This window comes from Heptranchias perlo, chromosome 37, assembly GCF_035084215.1.
Source record: "Heptranchias perlo isolate sHepPer1 chromosome 37, sHepPer1.hap1, whole genome shotgun sequence".
NCBI lineage: Eukaryota > Metazoa > Chordata > Chondrichthyes > Hexanchiformes > Hexanchidae > Heptranchias > Heptranchias perlo.
The window spans coordinates 5113730-5137222 of NC_090361.1; the positions used below are offsets into that span (position 1 = coordinate 5113730).

General features: G+C 44.8%; 1 protein-coding gene across 2 annotated transcripts in view; it reads left to right on the forward strand.

Moving 5' to 3' along the window:
* The first annotated feature begins 2152 nt into the window (after positions 1 to 2152).
* Positions 2153 to 23493, forward strand: part of LOC137304423 (nuclear receptor subfamily 5 group A member 2-like) — a 36724-nt gene continuing 15383 nt past the window's right edge. The window contains exons 1-4 of one of the 2 annotated variants that reach the window (XM_067973015.1): positions 2153 to 2389; positions 12539 to 12654; positions 17986 to 18127; positions 19951 to 20603. In XM_067973015.1, the coding sequence (XP_067829116.1) occupies positions 2314 to 2389; positions 12539 to 12654; positions 17986 to 18127; positions 19951 to 20603 (987 nt within the window). In that variant the 5' untranslated portion in view covers positions 2153 to 2313. The remainder of the gene's footprint in view (positions 2390 to 12538; positions 12655 to 17985; positions 18128 to 19950; positions 20604 to 23493) is intronic. The other variant, XM_067973016.1, reaches the window with a different exon arrangement.

The following is a 23493-nucleotide window of genomic DNA, read 5'->3' on the forward strand; positions in this document are numbered from 1 at the left end:
GGGGCACTGAGCACACCCAGCACCTCACTGGATCCTGGCTCCTTCTGGTCTGTATGGCATCCATGACGTCCTCTCTTTACCACCTGTGCCAGCAGGGGAGCTGTTCAAATTACTGGTTAACCGACTACATGGAAAATAAACTTGGCTGCACACAGGAGCTCTTACATTGTGATTGAATTAATTTGACCATTTCCAGGAGCAACAGGAATAAAACTAAATGGGGCACATCTCAGAGCAAGAATTTAAATTCACAGCTCTTGTCTCTGGATCTGCTTCTCCTCTAATGTTTATTCTATCTCCTGAGTTCCATAAACTTATCAGAAGCTAATGAAAAGTTGCTGATAAGTTTATAGACTTTAGATAACAGTCCTCCTTTGAACTGCCCATAACTATAACCTTGTTTGTCAGGAACAATCTGGGGTACAGACAGAGCAAGGAATCGATACACAACATGGATAGTAGCTCGCTCGGCAGGGGCACTCCGGTCAACCCAGGTTCTATGGCAGATGGTCGCCAACTCCGGTTAGACGTATTCCTGGAGGTTTTATCACCTGACCTCCCGACTCTAACCGCCCTGCCCAGTCAAACAGCCTCCCCCACCACCCCCCCCCTCCATCGTCAGTATTTTTGTGACAAACAAACAAAATGTTCAAAGGAAATGAAAAAAAACATGCAATTGTTTTTTCCTCATGCCTCTGTGATTTTTTTTTCCTCGGGTTTGCTCACAGGAGTGTCCTGGAGATTAATCTTCAATTCCTGAAGGCTCCAGGGCAAACCTGGAGGGTTGGCAACCCTACAGGCGGCATTGTAAACAACAACAACAAGCTGCATTAATATAGCGCCTTTAAACATCGTAAAATGTTCCGCGGCACGGCTTAAATGGTGGACTAAGACTCTACTGTTGGGGTCATGGAATTGGTTTTTGTGAATTGCCTCCATGTGGATCCCCTATTTACACTGTTGCCCCTCATTTACACTGTGAGTTTCTCCCATTTACACTGTTGCCCCTCATTTACACTGTGAATTTCTCCCATTTACACTGTGGATCCCCCCCATTTACACTGTTGCCCCTCATTTACACTGTTGCCCCTCATTTACACTGTGAGTTTCTCCCATTTACACTGTGGATCCCCCCATTTACACTGTGAGTTTCTCCCATTTACACTGTTGCCCCTCATTTACACTGTGAATTTCGCCCATTTACACTGTTGCCCCCCCATTTACACTGTTGCCCCTCATTTACACTGTGAGTTTCTCCCATTTACACTGTTGCCTCCTTGTACACTGTTGCCCCCCATTTACACTGTTGCCCCCCCATTTACACTGTTGCCCCCCCATTTACACTGTTGCCCCCATTGACACAGTGCGAGTATACAGGAGATGCAGTGCAGTGTGATAGGGGTGCTTAAGTAGAAAAAGAAAGACTTGCATTTACGTAGCGCCTTTCACGACCTCAGGACGTCCCAAAGCACTTTACAGCCACTACTTTTTGAAGTGTAGTCACTGTTGTAATGTGGGAAACGGGGCAACCAATTTGCACACAGCAAGATCCCACAAACAGCAATGAGATAAATGATCAGATAATCTGTTTTTAATGATGTTGGTTGAGGGATAAACATTGACCAGGACATTAGGGAAAACTACTCTTCTTCAAAATAGTGCCATGTGATCCTTTACATCCATCCAAGAGGGTAGGCAGGGCCGTGGTTTAACGCCTCATCTGCAACACGGCACCTCTGACACTGCAGCACTCCCTCGGTACTGTACTAAGGGTCAACCTAGATTGTGGGCTCAAGTCTCTGGGGTCGTGGCTTGAACCCACAACCTTCGAACCCCAGAGGCGAGAGTGCCGCCCACTGTGTCACAGCTGACACTGTGATATAGCTGGCATCATGTGGAGAAATCGTACAGGCCTCTATTCTATTGCAGTGAAGCAATTCTCACCCAAAATAAAAATTCAGTGACATCTTCATCTCCTATTTATGAATTACTTTCCCAGTTAGGATACCCTGCTAAATAAACTCGTGCAATTTTGATGGCAAAATACCATGATAAGTACTGACAGGGTTAATTAGTTAGTAGAAGGAGCTCCTTTGCTGTTACTTATTCTCTAACACGTTGGATGATATGGGACAATCCATGAGTGGCCAGTCTACATGTCAGTCCATTGAGTGGCCTTGCTCCTCCTCCTCTTCCTGTGGAGAGGGTTTCACTGTGCTGCCTTGGTATTCACTATAGTCAGATTCAAAGCACCTCTGTGTTATCAGTGAACTGTGCAGCCTAGAGTGCAACTGGGAACTTAGTCCTTCTGCTATGCTGCCAAACCTGGACAGTGAATCCAACTTTATGTACATTCAGCATTCGGAATCAGATCAAATGTTGATACAGAGTGAGTACAGTAAAATTACTCTTCTTGTTTTTCTAACTAAACGGCCTGTAGATTTTCATCTATTAAATATATTTTACTATCATGAATTCCAAATTAATTCATTCATCATCTTGATGTTCTTTGAGGGCTAAGCTTTAAATCATAGGTTTACAAATTGGGGTCTCTGGACTATGGGGTAGCCCGCGAGATCTGTCTGTCTTTAGATTCCTGTTTTTGTTAATTTACTAACACATAAGGCTGTATACTAAAAAAAAAGCACACATTTTCAGAAATGATAGCATCTTTTTCCTTTCAGAAGAGGGGTCTCTGGGAGTGTGTCAATATGTAAAGGAACTCCCCACGCAGAAAAGTTTGATAAAACTTCAGTGATCGTATTGCTGTAGCAATACGCGTTACGGCGAAAGCCAATCTTTTCATATTGTCGGCACTCAGCATTGTGGCCAATTTTTCTGTTGTCTCTAAAAAATATTTGCACTTTTCAGGAGCAGCGTGACGACAGGCTACTTCATTACAACCTGTTTGTAATTTGCACCAGTCAAGAGCGGAAAGCTTAGTCAAATTTCCCCTCCTTCTCCCTTCCCCCCCCGCCCCCCCGAAATACAATTTTTATTTCCATATTTGGGACTCGCGGTGTCAAAGTCACGAGGGAATCGTCCAGTCAGCTTGACGTTTTGAAGCCCTCTTTCACGGAGACTGGGCACTGAGTATCCTGTACATCGAACTGTGTATTTCTTGCTCTGTTTAGCTCTCTGTTTCTAAAACAATGAAAGTTGAAAGCCAATAGTCTTTGTAATGTCAAGGCTATGGAGATACAGGACATACTTCCACTGCTTTCAGCCTACACAATCGTGGCTGAACAGAGCCTGAGGCCCACTGATAAAGAGACCCAGCAACTCTCACCTTGTCTGCCTGCCTACCCCCACCCCCTCAACACCCCCTACCCGGTGCCCAACTAATTCCAGGCCCCATTTCCCTCCCTCTTCCTCCACCACACTTGAGCTCAGCGCCCGGCCAGGCACTGAACTCGGCTCTGTCAATCAGTAACACCACCTAATTGTACAGAACCCCTATCAGACCTCCGGTGTACAGATCTGAAAGTGCCGTTTGATCCATTCCCTCCATATTGTACCATGAACTATGAAAGTGTTTACACAATTCTTTCCCGATAAAACCCTTCATTTCGCAACAGATCCCGCGAGTAATTTTTTAAAGGAAAACAATTGGGATGAAATATTTCAAAAACTTTAAAATAAAGGGACCCATCAGTACACCCTTACTTCAGTGAACCTCCCACCCAAAACGGTACTGTTGTGAGGGAGGGCTGAGGAGGAGGGAGCCTGTACGGGCCCTAAACGAAACAAGTTTGAGCATAAAACTGCCGATAATTAGGAACATAGGAACAGGAGGAGGCCATTCAGCCACTCGACCTGTTCCGCCATTCAATTAAATCATGGCTGATCTCTACCTCCTTTCCATATCCCATAATACCCTTGCCTATCAAAAAATCTATCAATCTCAGTTTTGTCATTTTCAATTGACCCCCAGCCTCAACACCATTTTGGGGCGGGAGAGTTCCAGATTTCCGTTACCCCTTTGTGTGAAGAAGTGCTTCCTGACATCACCCCTGAACGGCCTAGCTCTAATTTTAAGGTTCTGCCCCCTTGTTCTGGACTCCCCCCCACTAGAGGAAATAGTTTCTCTCTATCTACCCTATACAGCAAGAATTGGCAGCATCACTCAGAGAGACAAGAATGGTGCTTGCGCGATATGTAAATGTGACGGAGGAATTTTCCAGAATTTTTTTCCCTTTATTGGTCCTGGATTTTATTGCCTCTCCCAGGAAATTTAATGGCTGCAGGAGGGGCAGGTAGGAAGTGTCCAGTCATGATACTCCAGGTATCATGAGTGCGGGCTAGGCTTGATGGACCAGTTGGCCTTTTTCTGCCCGTCATTTTCATATGTTCCCATGTATAGTAGGGAGAGTGGAGTGAAGGGAGCAAAAAATACAAAAAATATTACCTTATCATTCATTCATTTGCTGTTTGTGGTACCTTGCTGTGCACAAATTTATAAATGCAACTTCTTTCTTGTACTCCCTTAACCACTGCAGCTGAATAAAGAATTAGCTAGGACAGCTTCATAATTAAATGTTCCTATGAATAGTGCTTATTTTGAATTGAGGTATACAAAACCCTGATTAGACCGCACCTGGAGTACTGTGAGCAGTTCTGGGCACCGCACCTTCGGAAGGACATGTTGGCCTTGGAGGGAGTGCAGCGTAGGTTTACTAGAATGATACCCGGACTTCAAGGGTTAAGTTACGAGGCGAGATTACACAAATTGGGGTTGTATTCTCTAGAGTTTCGAAGGTTAAGGGGTGATCTGATCGAAGTTTATAAGATATTAAGGGGAACAGATAGGGTGGATAGAGAGAAACTATTTCCGCTGGTTGGGGATTTTAGGAGCAGGGGGCACAGTCTAAAAATTAGAGCCAGACCTTTCAGGAGCGAGATTAGAAAACATTTCTACACACAAAGGGTGGTAGAAGTTTGGAACTCTCTTCCTCAAACGGCAATTGATACTAGCTCAATTACTAAATTTAAATCTGAGATAGATAGCTTTTTGGCAACCAAAGGTATTGAGGGATATGGGCCAAAGGCAGGTATATGGAGTTAGATCACAGATCAGCCATGATCTTATCAAATGGCAGAGCAGGCACGAGGGGCTGAATGGCCTACTCCTGTTCCTATGTTCCTATTCTAAGTCTAAACAAAAGACAGGTACCACAATAAAAGTTTCTCGTGTAGCTGAAGCAGCTTCTCTACCCCAGGTAAACAGAACACTGAATGTTAGTTTAGAGGTGAAACTTTTATTTTAACTTTTAGATGTGAAAAAAACTTTCAAAATTCAATGTGAGGCCGTTTTCAAATAATTTGGAAAAAACAAAGAAACTCAGAAATGTTTAAAATTGCAGAATGAGGAAAGATGCAATTTTCTACAAACAATTCTCACTTTTCAATTCTAATTATATATCCACAAACAGTAATTATTTTTGAATTTTAATTATAAACAAAATGAAGCACAGGTGATTTAATCAATCTTTTTTCTGTTTTTTCCTCTCACTCACTATCTGTGACAGCCTCTGTGTGAGGTAAAAACACTCATTATTAGTTCTTGTGGAACTTTTTACCTGAGAAAAGTTGCAAAGATTCATCTTCCAGTTTTCCTTCAAATTATTCGGAAAAAATAAATGCCGTCAACACAGAAAATGCTGGAGACACTCGGCTGGTCAGGCAGCATCTGTGGAGGGAGAAACAGAGATAACGTCTCAGGTCGATGACCTTTCGTCAGGACTGGAAGAAGTTAGAGATTTAACAGTTTTTAAGCAAGTTCAGAGCCAGGGAAAAGGAGGAGGGGGAGAGGCACGGGGAGAAAAGGGGAAAGTCTGTGATGGGGGGGAGGGAGGGACTCATTAAATGCCAAAAGGGATGATGGTGCAAGGCAAACGAGGGTGGTAATGGAACAAGTAAAGAAACAAAAGATGGGACTAGCGGAGCTGTAAATGGCAACAGCAGAACAGAACCTGTTGTCCGAAAAAATGGGAGCAGTGGTCATGATCTGAAGTTGCTGAAGCCAATATAGAGTCTGCAAGGTTAATACTGTTATAGACTGAAGAAAGACTTTCTGATAGAATGATACTGATCAATACTGGGATATTCTCCACGCTGTTTTACAATTTTAAAGGGGGTGCAGGAACAGAGAGGCCTGGGGGTGTATGTACACAAATCTTTGAAGTTGGCAGGACAAGTTGAGAAGGTTGTTAAAAAAGCATATGGCATCCTAGGCTTTATTAATTGAGGCATAGAGCACAAAAGCAAGGAAGTTATGCTGAACTTTTATAAAACACAGGTTAGGCCTCAGCTGGAGTATTGTGTTCAATTCTGGGCACCACACTTTAGGAAGGATGTCAAGGCCTTAGAAAGGGTGCAGAAGAGATTTACTAGAATGGTACCAGGGATGAGGGACTTCAGTTATGTGGAGAGACTGGAGAAGTTGGGGTTGTTCTCCTTAGAGCAGAGAAGGTTAAGGGGAGGTTTGATAGAGGTGTTCAAAATCATGAACAGTTTTGATAGAGTAAATATGGAGAAACTGTTTCCAGTGGCAGAAGGGTCGGTAACCAGAGGACACAGATTTAAGGTGATCGGCAAAAGAACCAGGGGCGACATGAGGAAACATTTTATTTTACGCAGCGAGTTGTTGTGATCTGGAATGCGCTGCCTGAAAGGGCGGTGGAAGCAGATTCAATAGTAACTTTCATAAGGGAATTGGATAAATACTTGAAGGGAAAAAATTTCTATGGGGAAAGAGCAGGGGGAGCGGGACTAATTGGATAACTGTTTCAAAGAGCCGGCACAGGAACAATGGGCCGAATGGCCTCCTTCTGTGCTGAACCCACTATGGCACTGCACATGCTCAATATGCGCCTGATTGGAACAGCAGACTCAGGTGTGATTGGTAACTTCGTTCAACTGACAGTGTGACAGTATGGGATAAATATCCACTTCAATCCTACACTTTGGAGATCGTAAAACATTAATAAAGGCACAAAACAATTTTATAGGTCCTTTTAATGGTGTTATTGTGAAATATGACATTTTTTAATGGCTATGTTACCAAACTTATTTTATACTCGGCAGGTAGGGTACGAGCAATAAACAATATGAGTCTCAGTTTGTAGAGCTGCCCCTCAATATTGTGCAGTTACAGCTCATTAATACAGACTCTGTTTGTTAGAACAACGCAGATTATGGGGCGATATGACAGCAGATGTGTTTCAAATTGTGAAAGGATGGGACGGAGTGTACAGAAGCAAACAACCACAACTTGCATTAATATAGCGCTTTTAATGTGGTAAAATGTCCCAAGGCGCTTCACAGGAGCGTTTATCAAACAAAATTTGCTACCGAGCCGTATAAGGAGATATTAGGACAGGTGACCAAAAGCTTGGTCAAAGAGGTAGGATTTAAGAAGCGTCTTAAAGGAGGAGAACGAGTTAGAGGGGCCGAGAGGTTTAGGGAGGGAATTCCAGAGCTTAGGGCCTAGGAAGCTGAAGGCAGAGTCACCCATGGTGAAGAGATGAAAATCAGGCCGTTTCAAGTAGTTGAGGGGTCAAGAATGAAGAGTCAACAAGTTTAAATGTAAGAGATTTATAGCAGAGAACAAGAGAAATTTCTTTACAGAGTGAGTTGTGAAGATGTAAAATTCGCAACCAGGATTATTGGTTGAGGCAGAAACTATGTTGATATTGAAGGTTAAATTCGGTAAGTAGGTAAAAGGAAGAGTGATCAAGGGATATGGGAACAGGTTGGGTAAATATGACTATGACTACCTGCTTGCTAAATGCCAACACAGTTGAGTTGAGTCTAATGGCCTGCTTCTGCATTGTAACTTCTACTTATTTCTATGACTCATGGGAACCAGGAAAAGGGTTTGTTTTATCAAACTTAGACTATCGGAGACCTTCAGTACCCTACCAGCCCCCACCCACAGGGCTCACATTGGCCAACAGAGAATAGAAAGGCTTTGAAGAGAGGGCAGGTGGGAGCAGTGGGACTTTCAGCAGTAACGCTGTGACTGAGGGGAATCTGGCTGAGGGGATGAGAGCAGACTTGTCGAGTAAGGATAATTCCATAGCCTAAAATAAACAGGTTAACACCTTCATTAAAATATCAGAGCACTGTGATACAAAAGGGGCAGGTCAAACATCTTACATTAAATATAACAAATATACAAATACTTCACAGGTGTTAATGCTTGCTACTTCAATGAATAGCAGGCAACCAAAGGCACTCATTGATACTGCCAGCAGTCATTTCTAGACTCATGCTTAAGTGGCTTCGACCCGTGTGTTCTCAATTAAATACATTTCCCTATTGTTGACAGCTCTGATGAAAGTTGCACAAAACATAGATAAGAAATATTTTTTTATATATTAAAACTGTCAGGCAGCCAAACAGGAAAACAAAGTGAGCCTAAACACACTGAAATCAATTGTTAATCAGCATGTGAAGGTTCCATCTGAACCAGAGACTGTCCGAGTTACAGAGACAATGAAAAGGGAAGAATAGGAATCAGAGAGGCAGAGGTACTCTGAGCAGCAGATAGAGAGAAGACGTAGTGCACAGCAGATTGAGAGCTAAGGCAGCAGGCTGAGAGACAGGGCAGGCTTAGAGACTGAGAGTACAGTAGGCTGAGAAACAGAGAGTCCAACAGGCTAAGAGACTGAGATCAAGAGCAGGCAAAATCAAGATCAGAGTGAAAGACCCACTGGGAAAAGCCAGACCGTGATGTTAAAACAAATACAGGTAACTGAGGACCTTGCAAAAACACACAAGGGTAACTATCCAGGTTATCAGCCCAACTGTCTTCCCACTGCACCATTGAGCTGTTTTTTAAATGAGTCCAGTGTCTTGATCTTAACCCGCTTATAGTCCAACAGTTTTATTTGAAAATCACAAGCTTTCGGAGGCACACCTTGATCTTAACCGCCCTTGCACTCACCTGACGAAGGAGAAAGCCTCCGAAAGCTTGTGATTTTCAAATAAAACTGTTGGACTATAACCTGGTGTTGTAAGATTCCTTACATTTGTCAACCCCAGTCCATCACCGGCATCTCCACACCTTGATCTTAATCGCCCTTGTTCCAGCTGTTAATTACCCTCCGAATAAAGAAATACTTCCTGGTATCTGTCCTAACCTTGCCCTTCACAACCTTGAACCTGCTTCCCCTGTTCCTTCTCCATCCTGTTAAGTATCTCATTTGCCTCCATGTGCTGGTAGGTTACCAGGAATTTCAGAAAGTTTAATTAAAGCAATGTAGTCATGTTAAAATAAAATCTAGGGGATGATTATCTGACTTCATGTACTGGTGCGATGCCTCGCTGACTAGTAGCACATGGCGATTCGGGCCTACATTGCGCACGGTTTTTTCACCATTTAGTCGGAGGCTGCATGGCGGAAATCTTGGAAATGACCCTTTACCTTCCGGCTCGGACCCTCCATTCCGCTGAGTGTTCCTTCGCTGCTCCCTCCTCTCCGCCATCACATGATGATCTTTCACCCACTACACCCCTGCCTTTTGGAATCTTCTCCGAAAATGCCTCTCCTTAATACTCCTCTCCTCTACAGCTTTAAACGCCCCCTAAAAATCTACCCCTTTGATTTTGCCTCCCTCCTTCCCCCCCTTCTTGTTCCATACACTTCCTGCTTGTATATATCTCTGAGATGTCCACCAATGTTCATTCCATGTTGAAATCATGCTGTGCGACATTAATGTTAACACGTCCACATGAAATCGCCCTATCTTCTGTTTCAATCTCTTTAAAATAAAAGGGTTTAAAACCTCCGTTAAAATAGTGGCTGAAGGAATTTCCTATGAACATGGTAACAGGCTTGTTACTAATCCTATTTGTCTCGGTGCAAATGCATCTTAAGAAAATAGTAAAACGCGAAAAGCTGAGAGGGAAACTTCTGCTCAGAAGTGTTCATTTACATTCACATCTCACTGCTCCTCACTGGCTAAATATTGGAAGATTATCACTTAGATTTTAAGCTGTCGTAGTCATTAACGTCACTTCAAAAGGAGTTGTGTTCAGTATTGAGTAAAGGGGAAAATAGCACAGCATTCTTTCACTATCAGTTGGTTTCACTATATCTCAGTTTGCTATAAGTGGGTTCAAAAGTACTAGCAAGCCTTGTACAGCCATCCTGTTTCAGGCTTATCACGGTCATTGAAAAGACAGATTGGCAATAATAGTTTAGAGATATTTCTGAGATTTGTCTACGTGTTTGTAAAGAGGAACATGTGTCACCTAGAGGGAGCCATTGGGCTCGATGTTAAAAGCAGAGTCCGGGTGCGTTGGGGGCGGGAGACAAAGAAAGTCGTGGTTTTTTTTTTTTTGGAGCGGCCAGAAATCCCGGCTCCAACATGTTGAGGAACGCGCATGACCCAGAGTCATCCGGGCGCGCGCCCCGTTCCCGAACCCAGAAGTCCCGCCGGCAATTGAAGCCGGCGGGCTGATAATTAAAGGAGCAAGTGTACCTCATCGAGGTACTTAAGGTAGTTTACTTTTTGTGTGGTGGATAGTTAAAAAGACTTTAACATTACCTGGGCGGCTTTCCCACGGCTTCCGATTCACGCCTGGTGAAACCAGGCAGGAAGGGCCAGATTAGTGAAAAATAAACTAAATAAATTAAGTTAAATTGCATTCCCCATTGTAAAAAAAATAAATAAACGTACCTTACAAATAATGTACCTGTACCCTCTCCACCACCGATGTCCGATGCCTCCTCCCCATCGCTGACCTTTGTCTCCCAATCTCTCTCCCAACGGCCGATGAGATCTCTCTCTCTCTTTCTCCCCACCACACCCCCCACCCTCGAATGTCGGCAGCCTGCCTTTGATTGGCCTCATTAGGGTTGCGACCCACCTACTTCCCTTCCGGGATTGGCACCTGCAAATCGCACCCCCCACCCACCCACCCCTGGACTCTTCCCACCGACATATTAAAATTGTGCCGATTATGTCTCAGTCATTTTTCCCTCTTAGGATTGTTTGGTACACTTTGATTCGGGGAGGAGTTCATAGAATTTTACAGCACAGAAGCAGGCCATTTGGCCCATTGTGCCCATTCCGGCTCTTTGAAAAAACTATCCAATTAGACCCACTCCCCCCTGCTCTTTCCCCACAGCCCTGCAAATTTTTCCTTTTCAAGTATTTATCCGATTCCCTTTTGAAAGTTACTATTGAATCTGCTTCCACTGCCCTTTCAGGCAGCGCATTCCAAATCATCACAACTCGCCAATTATCATAAACCTGTGTCCTCTAGTTACCGACCCTCCCGCCAAGAGAAACAGTTCCCTGATCCCTGCTCAGTACGTGACGTTAATGAAGACATGAGGCCCACGTCTGAAGTGAACTGAATTTGGTGGGTGTGTTGGTCCCGCAGAGCCCGGGTTGACCATGAGGTAGGTTCCTCAGATGGAGATCTCAAGGAGCATTGCTGAGCAGAGCTAAGGCTTCTCCCTGTAGGGGTGAAGGGATGGACAATAAGACTGGAGGGCAGTTCAACCCAGGCCATGCAAGATCATTTGCTAGTGGCCAGTATGTTTATTATAGAGCTTCTGCAGGGACATGGGGGGGAAAGGACAACCTGAACGAAGATTTATTAGGTGTAGCCATCACATTTGACGTGACAGGTATCTGAATAAAGTAAACCTCACAAACGATAGCTTTTCAACAATGTCAGGGGTGAATTTCCTCAGGCTTTCTCCTGCTCCACCGGTGTAACTTCGGCAAAAACCCCATTGATGTGCGTAAACAGTTTTCGTCGAAGTTACGCTGACAGAGTTGGGGAAATTCACTCCCCATCATCTTGGATGGTGAACTGCAGAAAAATGTATCAGCCATTTTATACAGTCAGCTGATAAATATCACCTCTGGTTTCCAATCTCTCTCTGTTGGAGCTTTTCTTATCTTTCTGCACTTTAACAATACTTTTATAGTCATTGCTGCTTTGAATTTTCTTCTCTTATTCCTCAAATGCACAGTCCTACACTCTTGCTCCTTCTGCCATGATTGCATTGGAACTCAGCATTGCTAGGCTGCAGGTCCAGTACTATATCCACTAGGCTACTGTACCCATCACTTGAAGCTGTAACATCCCTAATTTCATGGTCAAATAGCATGGTCCAGGCTTATACATGGAAAAATTTCCACATGGTTGCGCGCTGGAGGGTTGCAGGCATCTAAGCAACTATTCCCCAATATGATTCTGGAAAGGAGAGATAAGGGGTAAATCGGGGACCAAAATTGGAGGCTAGTTGCTGATTGCAAATCTTGAATGTAGAAGGCAGATTATCTGTTACCAGTTGAAGGCATTACAAACTATCGATTTCTCCTCACTCTTTGTTTTGTTTTACAAAACTCTACCAGTTACAACTGTGTTAACACTAGTTGTTTCAGCAACACTGTAGGGCTCACAATGCATTGGCTCGAGGAAGAAGCGAGGGATGAGACTTCAACAGAGGAAAGAATTCCTTCTGTGTAAGATGAAGAAATCAATAATGCTCTGTTGCTTTGAATCCTAGATCCCCAGGTTAAAATGGAGTTCCCATTTGAGGCTGTATATGAGGAATTATGTCCGATTTGTGAAGACAAAGTCTCGGGATACCACTACGGCCTTCTGACTTGCGAAAGTTGCAAGGTATGAAATGTTCGAAGCCAATTAGGGTTTTTTCACTTGAGATGAAACTAAAGGTACCATCAGGGACGAGAAGCAACCCGGGTTCAATCTGTGCACTGAATCAATGGACCCCAATGTCCTTAGGCTAAGGAGAGTAGAAATCAGCCAGAGTTCCCACCGCTGGTCACTATCCAATGACTCTTGTTGTAATGTGTCAACACTTGGGATCGGCTGCGATGCCTCCCAAGGTCAAATAGTCCAGAGTCGCACATGAAAAATGAACATACAAGGAGACGTACTAGAGGGATATTGTGTCCGCGGAACCATGCCCCCAGCAGAAGCCAATGACTTCCAAGAGAGGAGAGGAGACGTTTCGATGTGAAAATAAGTGTAAATATTATTACTTAAAAGTGGGAAAACACTGGCAATAAAAGTTACTACAATGAGATATTGCTACAAGGGCATCTTTGTGAAACAGTTGATAGAAATGGAGCTTCATGTAACAAAGTTGACTGTTTATTCAGTTATTTTTAGCAAATCCTCCGCCCCATGAATACCGAAGGAATTTGTAACAAGCCTCTAGTTTTTCTAGATCACAATGTTCCTTTGGGCACAAACAAGATGTCTTGTGCTTAACCATATACATTGCAACTGTTACACTGCGTGTGGGAATTTGACACATCCGCAAAACATTCCTGGAGGCTTCCAGCACGTTCTATGATAGGTGCGCCTTCCCCCGAAAACTGGTGAGGAAAGCTATTATGGATATTTTGTAAATATGGGACACATAGGTTCAAACTAATAAAAGGTAATTTCAGGACTGATATCAGGAAATTCTTCTTCACATAACAGAAAGAGTTATGGAGGCAAAAACCCTGGAGTCATTTAAGAAACAATCAGGGAATGGTAAGATCTTTCTGGATGGATGGATTAAGAGGGGCCGAATGGCCTTTCTCGTCTATTAATTATCGTGTGATGAAATGCATTGAGAAAACACCATTCCATCATGAAAGTATCTTCATTAAACTTGATGTTAAGGCAGTTTACAGCCCATCCCTAGCAGAAACAGCAGCGATTTTCCCTATAAATGTTGTTCTCTTAACAGCTAAAGTTGAGAGCCATTCGGCCCATCGTGCCTGTGCCGGCTCTGTGAAAGAGCTATCCAATTAGTCCCACTCCCCTGCTCTTTTCCCATAGCCCTGTAAACTTCTCCCTTTCAAGTATTTATCCAATTCCCTTTTGAAAGTTACTGTTGAATCTGCTTCCACCACCCTTTCAGGCAGCGCATTCCAGATCACAACAACTCGCTGGGCAAGAAAAATTCCTCCTCATCTCCCCTCTGGCTCTTCTCCCAATTACCTTAAATCCACTGCTTACCGACCCTCCTGCCAGTGGAAACAATTTCTCCTTCTTTATTCTATCATAGAGCAAGAAAATAGATAATACTTCATTATGTTGATTACATAGGTAATTATGTAGGAACATTAATGTTTCTGGAAAAAGTCAATAAAATACGCTAATTAGGCTGATGTATCAGAATGCAGGAGCCTTTGTTTTTAAAAAAGAACTTGCATTTATATAGCGCCTTATCAAATCCCCAAGATGTCCCAAAGCACTTCAAGAACAATTAATTACTTTCGAAGTCTAGTTGCTGTTGTGTAGGAAAATGTGGTGACTAATGTATATACAGCAGACTCCTGCAGGCAGCAAATGAGAACGCGCAGTTTAATCAGGTTTTCTTTGGTGATGTTGATTGAGGGAGGAATGTTGGCCAGGGCACCGGGAAGAACTCCCGTTCTTTAACTAGTGTCATGGGATCTTTTACGTCCGCCTGAGCAGGTAGACAGGGGCTCGGTTTGTCGTCTCACCTCTTGTGAGGGTATAAGGCAGTCTTGTGTGTTAACCTAAGGGATGGGCAATAATTACCGGCCTCGCCAGCGATGCCCACATCCCATGAACGAATAAAAAAAAAACCTTGTCCCTTAATAATACCCTGGGCAAGATAATAATGGTCACAGATCTCAATCCCTGCTGTACCAGAGATTAAATCCCCGAGTGTAAGGAGCTCCCCGGCTTTTAACTTTCTTATTAGAATTACGGAACATAATTTCTGTAAATTGACGGCAGTAAGTGTTAGACAGAAGAATCAATGAAACATACAGAAAAGAAAGCTACTTGCATTGGTATAGCACCTCTCACAACCTCAGGAAGCCCCAAAACACTTTACGGCCAATTAAGTACTTTTGAAGTGTGGTCAGTGTTGCAATGCAGGGAACATGGCGGCCAATTTGCGCACAGCAAGATCCCACAAACCGCAAGGTGATAAACGGTGGAGATCTCCCCTGCTCTTCTTTGAAATAGTGCCGCGGTATCTCCTACGTCCACCTGAGAGGGCAGACGTGGCCTCGGTTTAATGTCTCATCCGAATGACGCATCCCTCCCTCAGTACTTGCACTGGGAGCTGCAGCTTAGATTTTATGCTCACGTCCCTAGAGTGGGGCCTGGTACCCACAACCTCCTGACTCAGAGGCGAGAGTGGCTATTTACTGACTGCTACGGGACCAGACAGCTTTTCTCATTTGGTCGTGTGGTCCAGTCCCTGACATGTTGGGTTCCAGGGCTCAGCGACAGCTGAAGAGATGTGTCCACAGAGAGAGAGTAAATTGGGTTTCATCCTTCCAGTTTTGATATTGGGGGGATGTCTGGAAATTTCTAAAATGAAAACACCAAAGGGGGGTAATTACAGGGTGAGAAGTTTACATAGGCAGTTTCCATTATAATTGTGGACATAGTAATTTATAAAAAGGAAAGTTGACAGGTAGTGCACTTATAATTAGATAAGACACATTAACCCTTCTCCCTTCCTTACAATGCTCTTTGCACTCTTATAGAAATGCAGTCACTTTAGGATCCACCCCTACGAGGTCATCACTCGTTTGCTGGGGGGAAGGATGCCAGCAGGAGTGACAAACTTTGTCACATCCAGCAACAATCTGCTTTAAGAGAGTTTTTGCGGTCTAAACAGGATTTGTATATTGACAAATTAACATAGAGGGGGGGAGAAATGAGACTGTCAAACAATGTTCTTTATAAACAGGATCTTCCTTTCTTGTGGGTCTTGCTGTAATGAGAAAACTATGACAAGAAGTCTGTATCAGACGTACTCATTAGTTATGAAGGGATTAAAAAAAAATGTTTTGTACTTATTTTAGCAAGAACATAAGAAATAGGAGCAGGAGTAGGCCATACGGCCCCTCGAGCCTGCTCCGCCATTCAATCAGATCATGGCTGATCTTCAACCTCAACTCCACTTTCCCGCCCGATCCCCGTATCTCTTGATTCCCCTAGAGTCCAAAAATCTATCGATCTCAGCCTTGAATATACTCAATGACTGAGCATCCACAGCCCTCTGGGGTAGAGAATTCCAAAGATTCACAATCCTCTGTGTGAAGAAATTCCTCCTCATTTCAGTTTTAAATGGCCGACCCCTTATCCTGCCACTATGCCCCCTAGTTCTAGACTCTCCAGCCAGGGGAAACAACCTCTCAACATCCACCCTTTCAAGCCCCTTCAGAATCTTACATGTTTCAATGAGATCACCGCTCATTCTTCTAAACTCCCGAGAGTATAGGGATTCCAGTCCTGAGAAATGGACACTCGTTCCCCTTTTTGGCATCCAGTGCCAGTATCAAGCAGTCCCGGGTCAGGTATAGCACCAGATACTGGCAAGACTCAACCTCTCTTTGCTTCGTTCCAACAATATGTCATAACTTCAAAAAATTCAGCCACTGCATCAAGTAAGATCTTAACAACAACAACATACTGCGTTCATTCGCAAACGAATTTCACAAAGGGGCCTGAAACAGGGGTTAGTTAGGCCCCCAATTTGCATAAGCAACGGGCTTAACGCAGTTTCTGGCGGGCACCCTGGACGACTACAAGGCGCCCTAACCAATATGGCGCGCGGCACACTTTTGGCATGGTACGAATGTGCGCCATATTGGGACCTGCAGTGCCCATTTTTCGCCCGATAAACGGGCGCAGTGCAATCGAATTACTGGGCGTATGACCTTCGAAGTTGTCTGCTGTTTTGCTAATGGCAAAAGATGGAGATCGCAGAAGTTGCGGTGTCAGTAACGCAGGGCAAATTTCGTTATTCATGGCCGTCGAACCACATTCGAATTACTGAGGAGAATAAACATTCCAAACCCACATCAACAGCCCAATTAACGGCCAAGAGACAAAGATGAAGGGTTGTCATCTGCTTCTCTGGTTAAAGTTCCCTGTGCGGTGATAATGATCGTTGTTAACTAGAGTTCAAAAGGACACCGTGTTCATTAGTCTGTGTAAATAACCAGTGGAAACTGGTCTCTCAATGTGGGGGTTGACTGACAGCTGCTGCGGAGCAAGGAGGCAGACACTAAAACATGGCCACTTGGTAAAGATTAACAGAGTCATCTCGAGTTATGCGACGCTCTTAATCCATGGAACAATAGCTGGCTCCACGCGATGCATCGAGCATGGCCCACGGTGACTCACTGATGGATCTTCCCTCCCTTTGTAGAATGCACGTCAGAGTTCAAAGCTCATGGTGCGATATTGGTAATGAGCGCACCAAAGACATTAAGACCCTGGGGTATCAACCTTGTCCTGGGCGAGAGCGCGCTGCCCACCCGTTGAAGTCAATGGAAAAGAGAATCGACTGAATGCAAAACAGCCTGTCGATCCGTTACTGCCCGTTTTTGCATTACCGTCCGAGACAAACCTATGCCCCGCCTGCTTTCAGAAGGCATTAAGAGTCAACTATGTAGTGTGGGACTGGAGTCACGTGTAGGCCAGACTGGGTAGGAGGTGGGTGATTCCCTTCTCTTAGGACGTTAGTGAACCAGTTGAGTTTTTACTGCAATCTGTCAGCTTTCCTCCTCATTTTTTTTTCCTGGTGCTATCCAGAAATTGTCGGATTTATAGAATTCACAACCGGCTCAGGTGGGATTTGATCTCATGGTTTGTTTAGTCCAGCACCATATCCACTACAGTGCCCTACACTCCTCTGTACCCTCTCCAAAGTCAACCTGTCCTAATTGTTCTACAGGGCTGCGCAGAGTGGGGCCGAACTGGTGTTCTACACAAGCTCAAACAATAATTACATCATAGACTAAAACAGCAACGCTACTCTAAATGGCCTTGTGGAAACAGTTGAAATCTCCGACTGACCTCACACTGGAAGTAAGAGGTCAGAGCACCACTTCCTGGTCTGGTATCTGCCTTGTGTAGACAGCTGCCTTGCCACTTCTCAGAGGAAGTGTTATTGATTAACTAAATTAAGAAGCCATGTGTATGCTTCTATTTTAGGGCTTTTTTAAACGCACTGTTCAGAATAACAAACGCTACACCTGTGTAGAAAACCAGAACTGTCAGATTGACAAAACCCAGAGGAAACGATGTCCTTACTGTCGATTCCAGAAGTGTTTGACTGTTGGAATGAAGCTGGAAGGTAATTATATATTTCATATTCACTTTTTTTTTTACAAAGCGACAACTTACATCTATATAGCGCCTTTAACATAGTAAAACGTCCCAAGGCGCTTCACAGGAGCGATTATCAGACCAAATTTGACACCGAGCCACATAAGCAGATATTAGGACAGGTGACCAAAAGCTTAGTCAAAGAGGTAGGTTTTAAGAAGCATCTTAAAGGAGGAGAGAGAGGCGGAGAGGTTTAGGGAGGGAATTCCAGAGCTCAGGCTCTAGGCAGCTGAAGGCACGGCCGCCAATGGTGGAGCGATGGAAATCAGGGATGCGCAAGAGGCCAGAATTGGGGGAACGCAGAGTTGTAGGGGAGTTGTAGGGCTGGAGGAGGTTAAAGAGATAGGGAGGGGGCGAGGCCATGATGGGTTTTGAACATAAGGTAAATATCTTTTCTTAAGAGCAAATACTGGGAACATGCGTCACAGGTCATTCAGCACCTGAAAGAGAAATCTGGGTAATGTCCATCAGTAAAGAGTCCCACCAGAAACTTTTTTTCCTCCTAATGCTCATTGATCCAGCTGCGGCCTTTCAGTTTTTAAAAAAATCTTTCCTTCTTTTTTGACCAATTCTTGCACCTTTCCTCCTGACTCCTTGTTGGGAAATGGATCCACGGGCACTGATCACCCTCCAGTACCTTGCATAACTGGTCACTGATCATATGCCAGCACTAACAGTGATGTTTGTGGGCTATTTTACTTTCACACTTCATCCTGCCTCACCTGAAGAGCACGCACACCCTTTCCAAATTGGGCTAATTGATTGTGGTCAAGAATGGGAACTCTGGCCAGTTCTCGTCTCCTTAACCGAGGGCACTGAGGCCAATTGTTGTATCCCTTCCCATTATCCTGGCTGAGATCAGCTAACTCGGCACAGACGAGGGATCGACCCTTAGACCGTCTTTGTCCGCATGGCTCGGCAACTTTCTGGGTAAACGCGCTAAGCCACTGGAAGAGCTGAGTGTTAGGTTATCATGAGGAGGACTTCGATCCAAGAGTTACCCACTAAACTAAGTGAATAGACAGGGCCCTTGGTTAACTGCTGGTGATTACCTGTGGTCGTAGTGTGCAATGAAACAAATATCAACTGCAATTTGCTGAATATGGAACAATGGTTTGTTGGGACACAGGATGGCTTCATATGTACAAGAACAACATCTGCCTAAAACTTTAGGCGATGCAAAAACACACTTACGTTTAGACATATGCACATACAGATAAATAGACACGTGTAGGTGTGAAATCTATCCCTGTCTAGAGAGGCTCTTCTCTCATATCTCTCGTACTCTGGGACAAGATGGAAGAAAGCGCTTGTCCTGTGAGAGATGATTCCTCCCTCGCCTGTAATGTCCAGCCTCCCTCTCACCATTGCAACCTTTGATAGTCTCCATCCTGAGTTTCTTGTCATCGTGGCTTCCCATTGGGATCATGTGTGTACGGGCGTCAGGCGAGGACTGGACAAGGCTCAGTGGTGAAATTCCCCAGTACATTCAATATTTGGGCTCGTACATAAGAATTGGCCTCTTTTCGGCGAGATAGCGGAAGGGAGAGATCTCCCTATGATTTGAAGAGGGCCACATCCCTTAAGAACTGGGCTCCACCACAAATCAGAGCCACCGGGCAAAGAGAGAAAGGAAAGATGCAATTCAGAGTTGGAAACATTTATAAAACATTAGTGCCCGCCCCATCCCGAACATACATGTACAAAATACTCATACATGCTCATGTTTCCCTGCTCTCAGACAAGCTGGTCAATAGTTATAAACCCAATTTTATTTGTTTCTTTTGACAGCTGTACGAGCGGATCGCATGCGTGGAGGCCGGAATAAATTTGGACCGTTGTACAAGCAAGACCGGGCGTTAAAGCAGCAGAAGAAAGCTTTAATTCATGGTAACGCAATTAAGCTGGACCCTACCTCTTACGTAATGCAAAGCGTATCGACGGACCTGCCCGCACCCATCGCCAGCGAGAGCGTACACTCAGCGTCCAAATGCTTATCCTTGAGCTACAGCGGCTTGTCGACCGCCGGAGACTACGAGAGCAACCTGATTGGCGCTTCTCCGGTCAACATGTCCATCGCGGTACATGGCGCCGTGCCAGGGTACCAGCTGTGCAGCCCTTTCCCTAACTGTCACGTCAAGTCAGAGTACATGGACCCCAGCTACCCGGGCTCCCCCGAGCCATTGCTCGGCAACCCATACATCGAGGCCTACAGGCCCGGTTCATCCGCCGCCGTGCCGCAGTTGATACAGGAGTTGGTGAAGTGCGAACCAGACGAGGCACAGGTCCGGGCAAAGATCTTAAATTACCTGCAGCAGGAACAGACCACGAGAGGGAAGCACGAGAGGCTTAACACGTTTGGAATCATGTGTAAAATGGCTGACCAAACCTTATTCTCCTTGGTGGAATGGGCCAGAAGCAGTATATACTTCAAGGAACTGAAGGTAATGCAATACTCTAAGGAAAGGAATGAATTTTATGACCTTAATATTGGTAGCCAGTTAGGCTGTCCCTTCATCAATTTTGATAACGCACCAAAAATGTTCATAACTCAGGTTCTGGAATCTTGAGTAAGCACCTTCAGGCCCTTCTCTCCCTGGCTACACTTTGTCCAGGATAACACGCAGGCCGGGGTGCGTTATAATTCAGAAACACATCCAGGGGTCCAAATCACATCACAAGCCACAAGAGTGAAGTTCGAGCCATTTCTCGATGTCACCGACTGCCAGACGCGCTGGGTGTTTGCAACACACCCCATTATGATTCATAATTTCAGCGAGTGATTTGGCACGGTGCGCGCGCGACAGAGTGCGTGTGACATCCCGCGACGAATCACGCGATTTTTTTTGCGCTTACCGTGTGTGGCGCAGTCTGCTGCCCGAGTACCGCCATTTTGTACAAAAGGTCCTGGAGACAGCAAAAATGAGCAGATCTGAAGATAAATTAGTTCCTGCAACCAACAAATCACTCGCTTTTTTCATAATATTAATAAGTGGAGTTCTGAGGGGTATGGAAGGTGATTAGTCCATTTTCTTTATAATCTCGTTTTTGCTCGTTTCATGAGGGAGGACAGGCAGGAAACTTCTAGAATAGAGGGGAGAGCAAGAAGGACGGAGGAAGTAAGTGAGAGAAAGGAAGAAAGAATGAACTTATATTCATAAAACACCTTTCATGCCCTCAGAATGTCCCAAAGCACTTTACAACTAATGAATTAATTTTATGAATTGCTGATACATAGAATGCAGCAGGCCAGTCTGCACACAGCAAGATCCCAGAAACAGCCAGGAAGATGAATGACCAGTTAATGTGTTTTTTGATGGCGTTGGTTGAGGGACAAGTGTGGGGAGGAATTGCTGCTCATCTTTGAATAGTGTCACGGGGCCGTTTGCGCAGCCTGGACGGGGAGATGTGCCGTGGTCATCTGAAATCTAACTCAGTACCCCCTCACTAAAGTGTCAGCTGAGATTCTGTACCTGAATTAGGCATTGAGCCTACAACTTTTTGACACAGAGGGGAGAGTTTTGAGCCAAAGTGATAATTAAAGCCTGTATTATAGCTGTAACTTACATTTATAACCCAATATCTAAAGATCAACGTATCATTAAATTGACAGAACATCTGCTTTGATCGCCACATATGCGCTGTCCAAGTGAAAATGAGGTAGATAATTTAGATTCCAATGTTAAGATGTTGTCTCCTGGCTAAAGTCACTTTCTGCGCCTCCACACATTATTTGACTCTTTGATTTAAAAAGGTGAAGAGTACAATAATTTATAACAAGTATTCTTAAAGAGTGAACATCACATTCAGCACCTCTATTTTAACTATTATTATCTGATATTGAGGCAGTCTCACAATCTGCCATTATATTAGCTGGCACTGAGCCGGCATCTCCTTCACACCAAGTATTTCTGGCTTGCAAAGTTTTTTATATCTCATCCTTGTTTTCAATTCCCTCCATGGCTTCGCCCCCTCTCTATCTCTCTGTAACCTCCTCCAGCCCGACAAACCACCGAGATCTCTGCGCTCCTCCAATTCTGGCCTCTTGGGCATCCCCGATTTTCATCGCTCCACCATTGGCGGCCGTGCCTTCAGCTGCCCAGACCCTCAGCTCTGGAATTCCCTCCCTAAACGCTCAATTTTAGAATCAAAATTGCGGGTGCGTTGGGGGCTGGGGGGGGCTGCGAAAATGGCAAGAGTCCCGAGCGGGTTCAGACGCCGGCTTCAACCCGCCGACCTCCGAGTTCCCCGCGGGCTTCACAAATCCAAAAGTCTCATCGGCAATTAAAGCCGGCGGGATGATCGTTAAAGAAACAAATGTACCTCATTGAGGTACTTAAGGTACTTTATTTCTGACCTAGTAGATAGTTGAAACTTACCTGGGCGGCTTTCCCATGGCTTCCGATTCACACCTGGTGAAACCAGGGCCGGAGCAGGCAAAAATAAACAAAATAAATTAAATAAAAAACCATTGCACAAAGTTAAAAAGCAAAATAAACCTACCTTTCCACCCTGCTCCGATGTCCGATGTCCCCCTCTCTCCCCAATCCCCAATGTCTTCCTCTCCGATGACCCCCGCCCACCCGATGTCCCTCGCCCCCCTCCGATGTCCCTCTCCCCCCCGATGTCCCTCTCCAATGTCCCTCTCCCCCCCCACCCTCGATGTCCCTCTCCAGTGTCCCTCTCTCATCTGATGTCCCTCTCCAATCTCCTCCTCTCTCCCCCCCGATGTCCCTCTCTGATCTCTCCACCCCCCCGATCTTCCCCTCTCCCCCCACGATCTTCGACCTCTCCGCCTCTCTCTCCTCCTTTAAGACGCTCTTTATAACCTACCTCTTTGACCGTGTTTTCGGTCACCTGTCCTAATATCTCCTTATGCGGCTCGGTGTCAAATTTGGTCTGATAATCGCTCCTGTGAAGCGCGTTTTACCAACGTGAAAGGCGCTACATAAATGCGAGTTGTTGTTGTTGTTGTTGTTGCAAAGCCAGGTATTCCTGACACCAATATCCTTAACGAAACAAAACAAAACAAATCAGCGGCCTGCACACCATTGCTTTGTTTGGAAGTGAGGAAGTAGCAGCTGTGGGTTGGGGATGAAGGGCGGATGCGTTCTGTAACAGGAAGAAAGTACTTTGTTTGCTGAATCGGCGTTCGCCATCGCACGAGGGCACTTTTGCTCTCAGGAACTGCCCTGACAATCCAAGTAAACAGGATGGATTTTTTTTTCTCTGAGGAAAGGGAATCCCTTCGGCCCAGGCCGGCTCTGTTACAGCCCAAGAGCTGCTACTCAAAGTCTTCCCCTTAAGTACATCTTGTGAGGGAAGGCAGGCCCA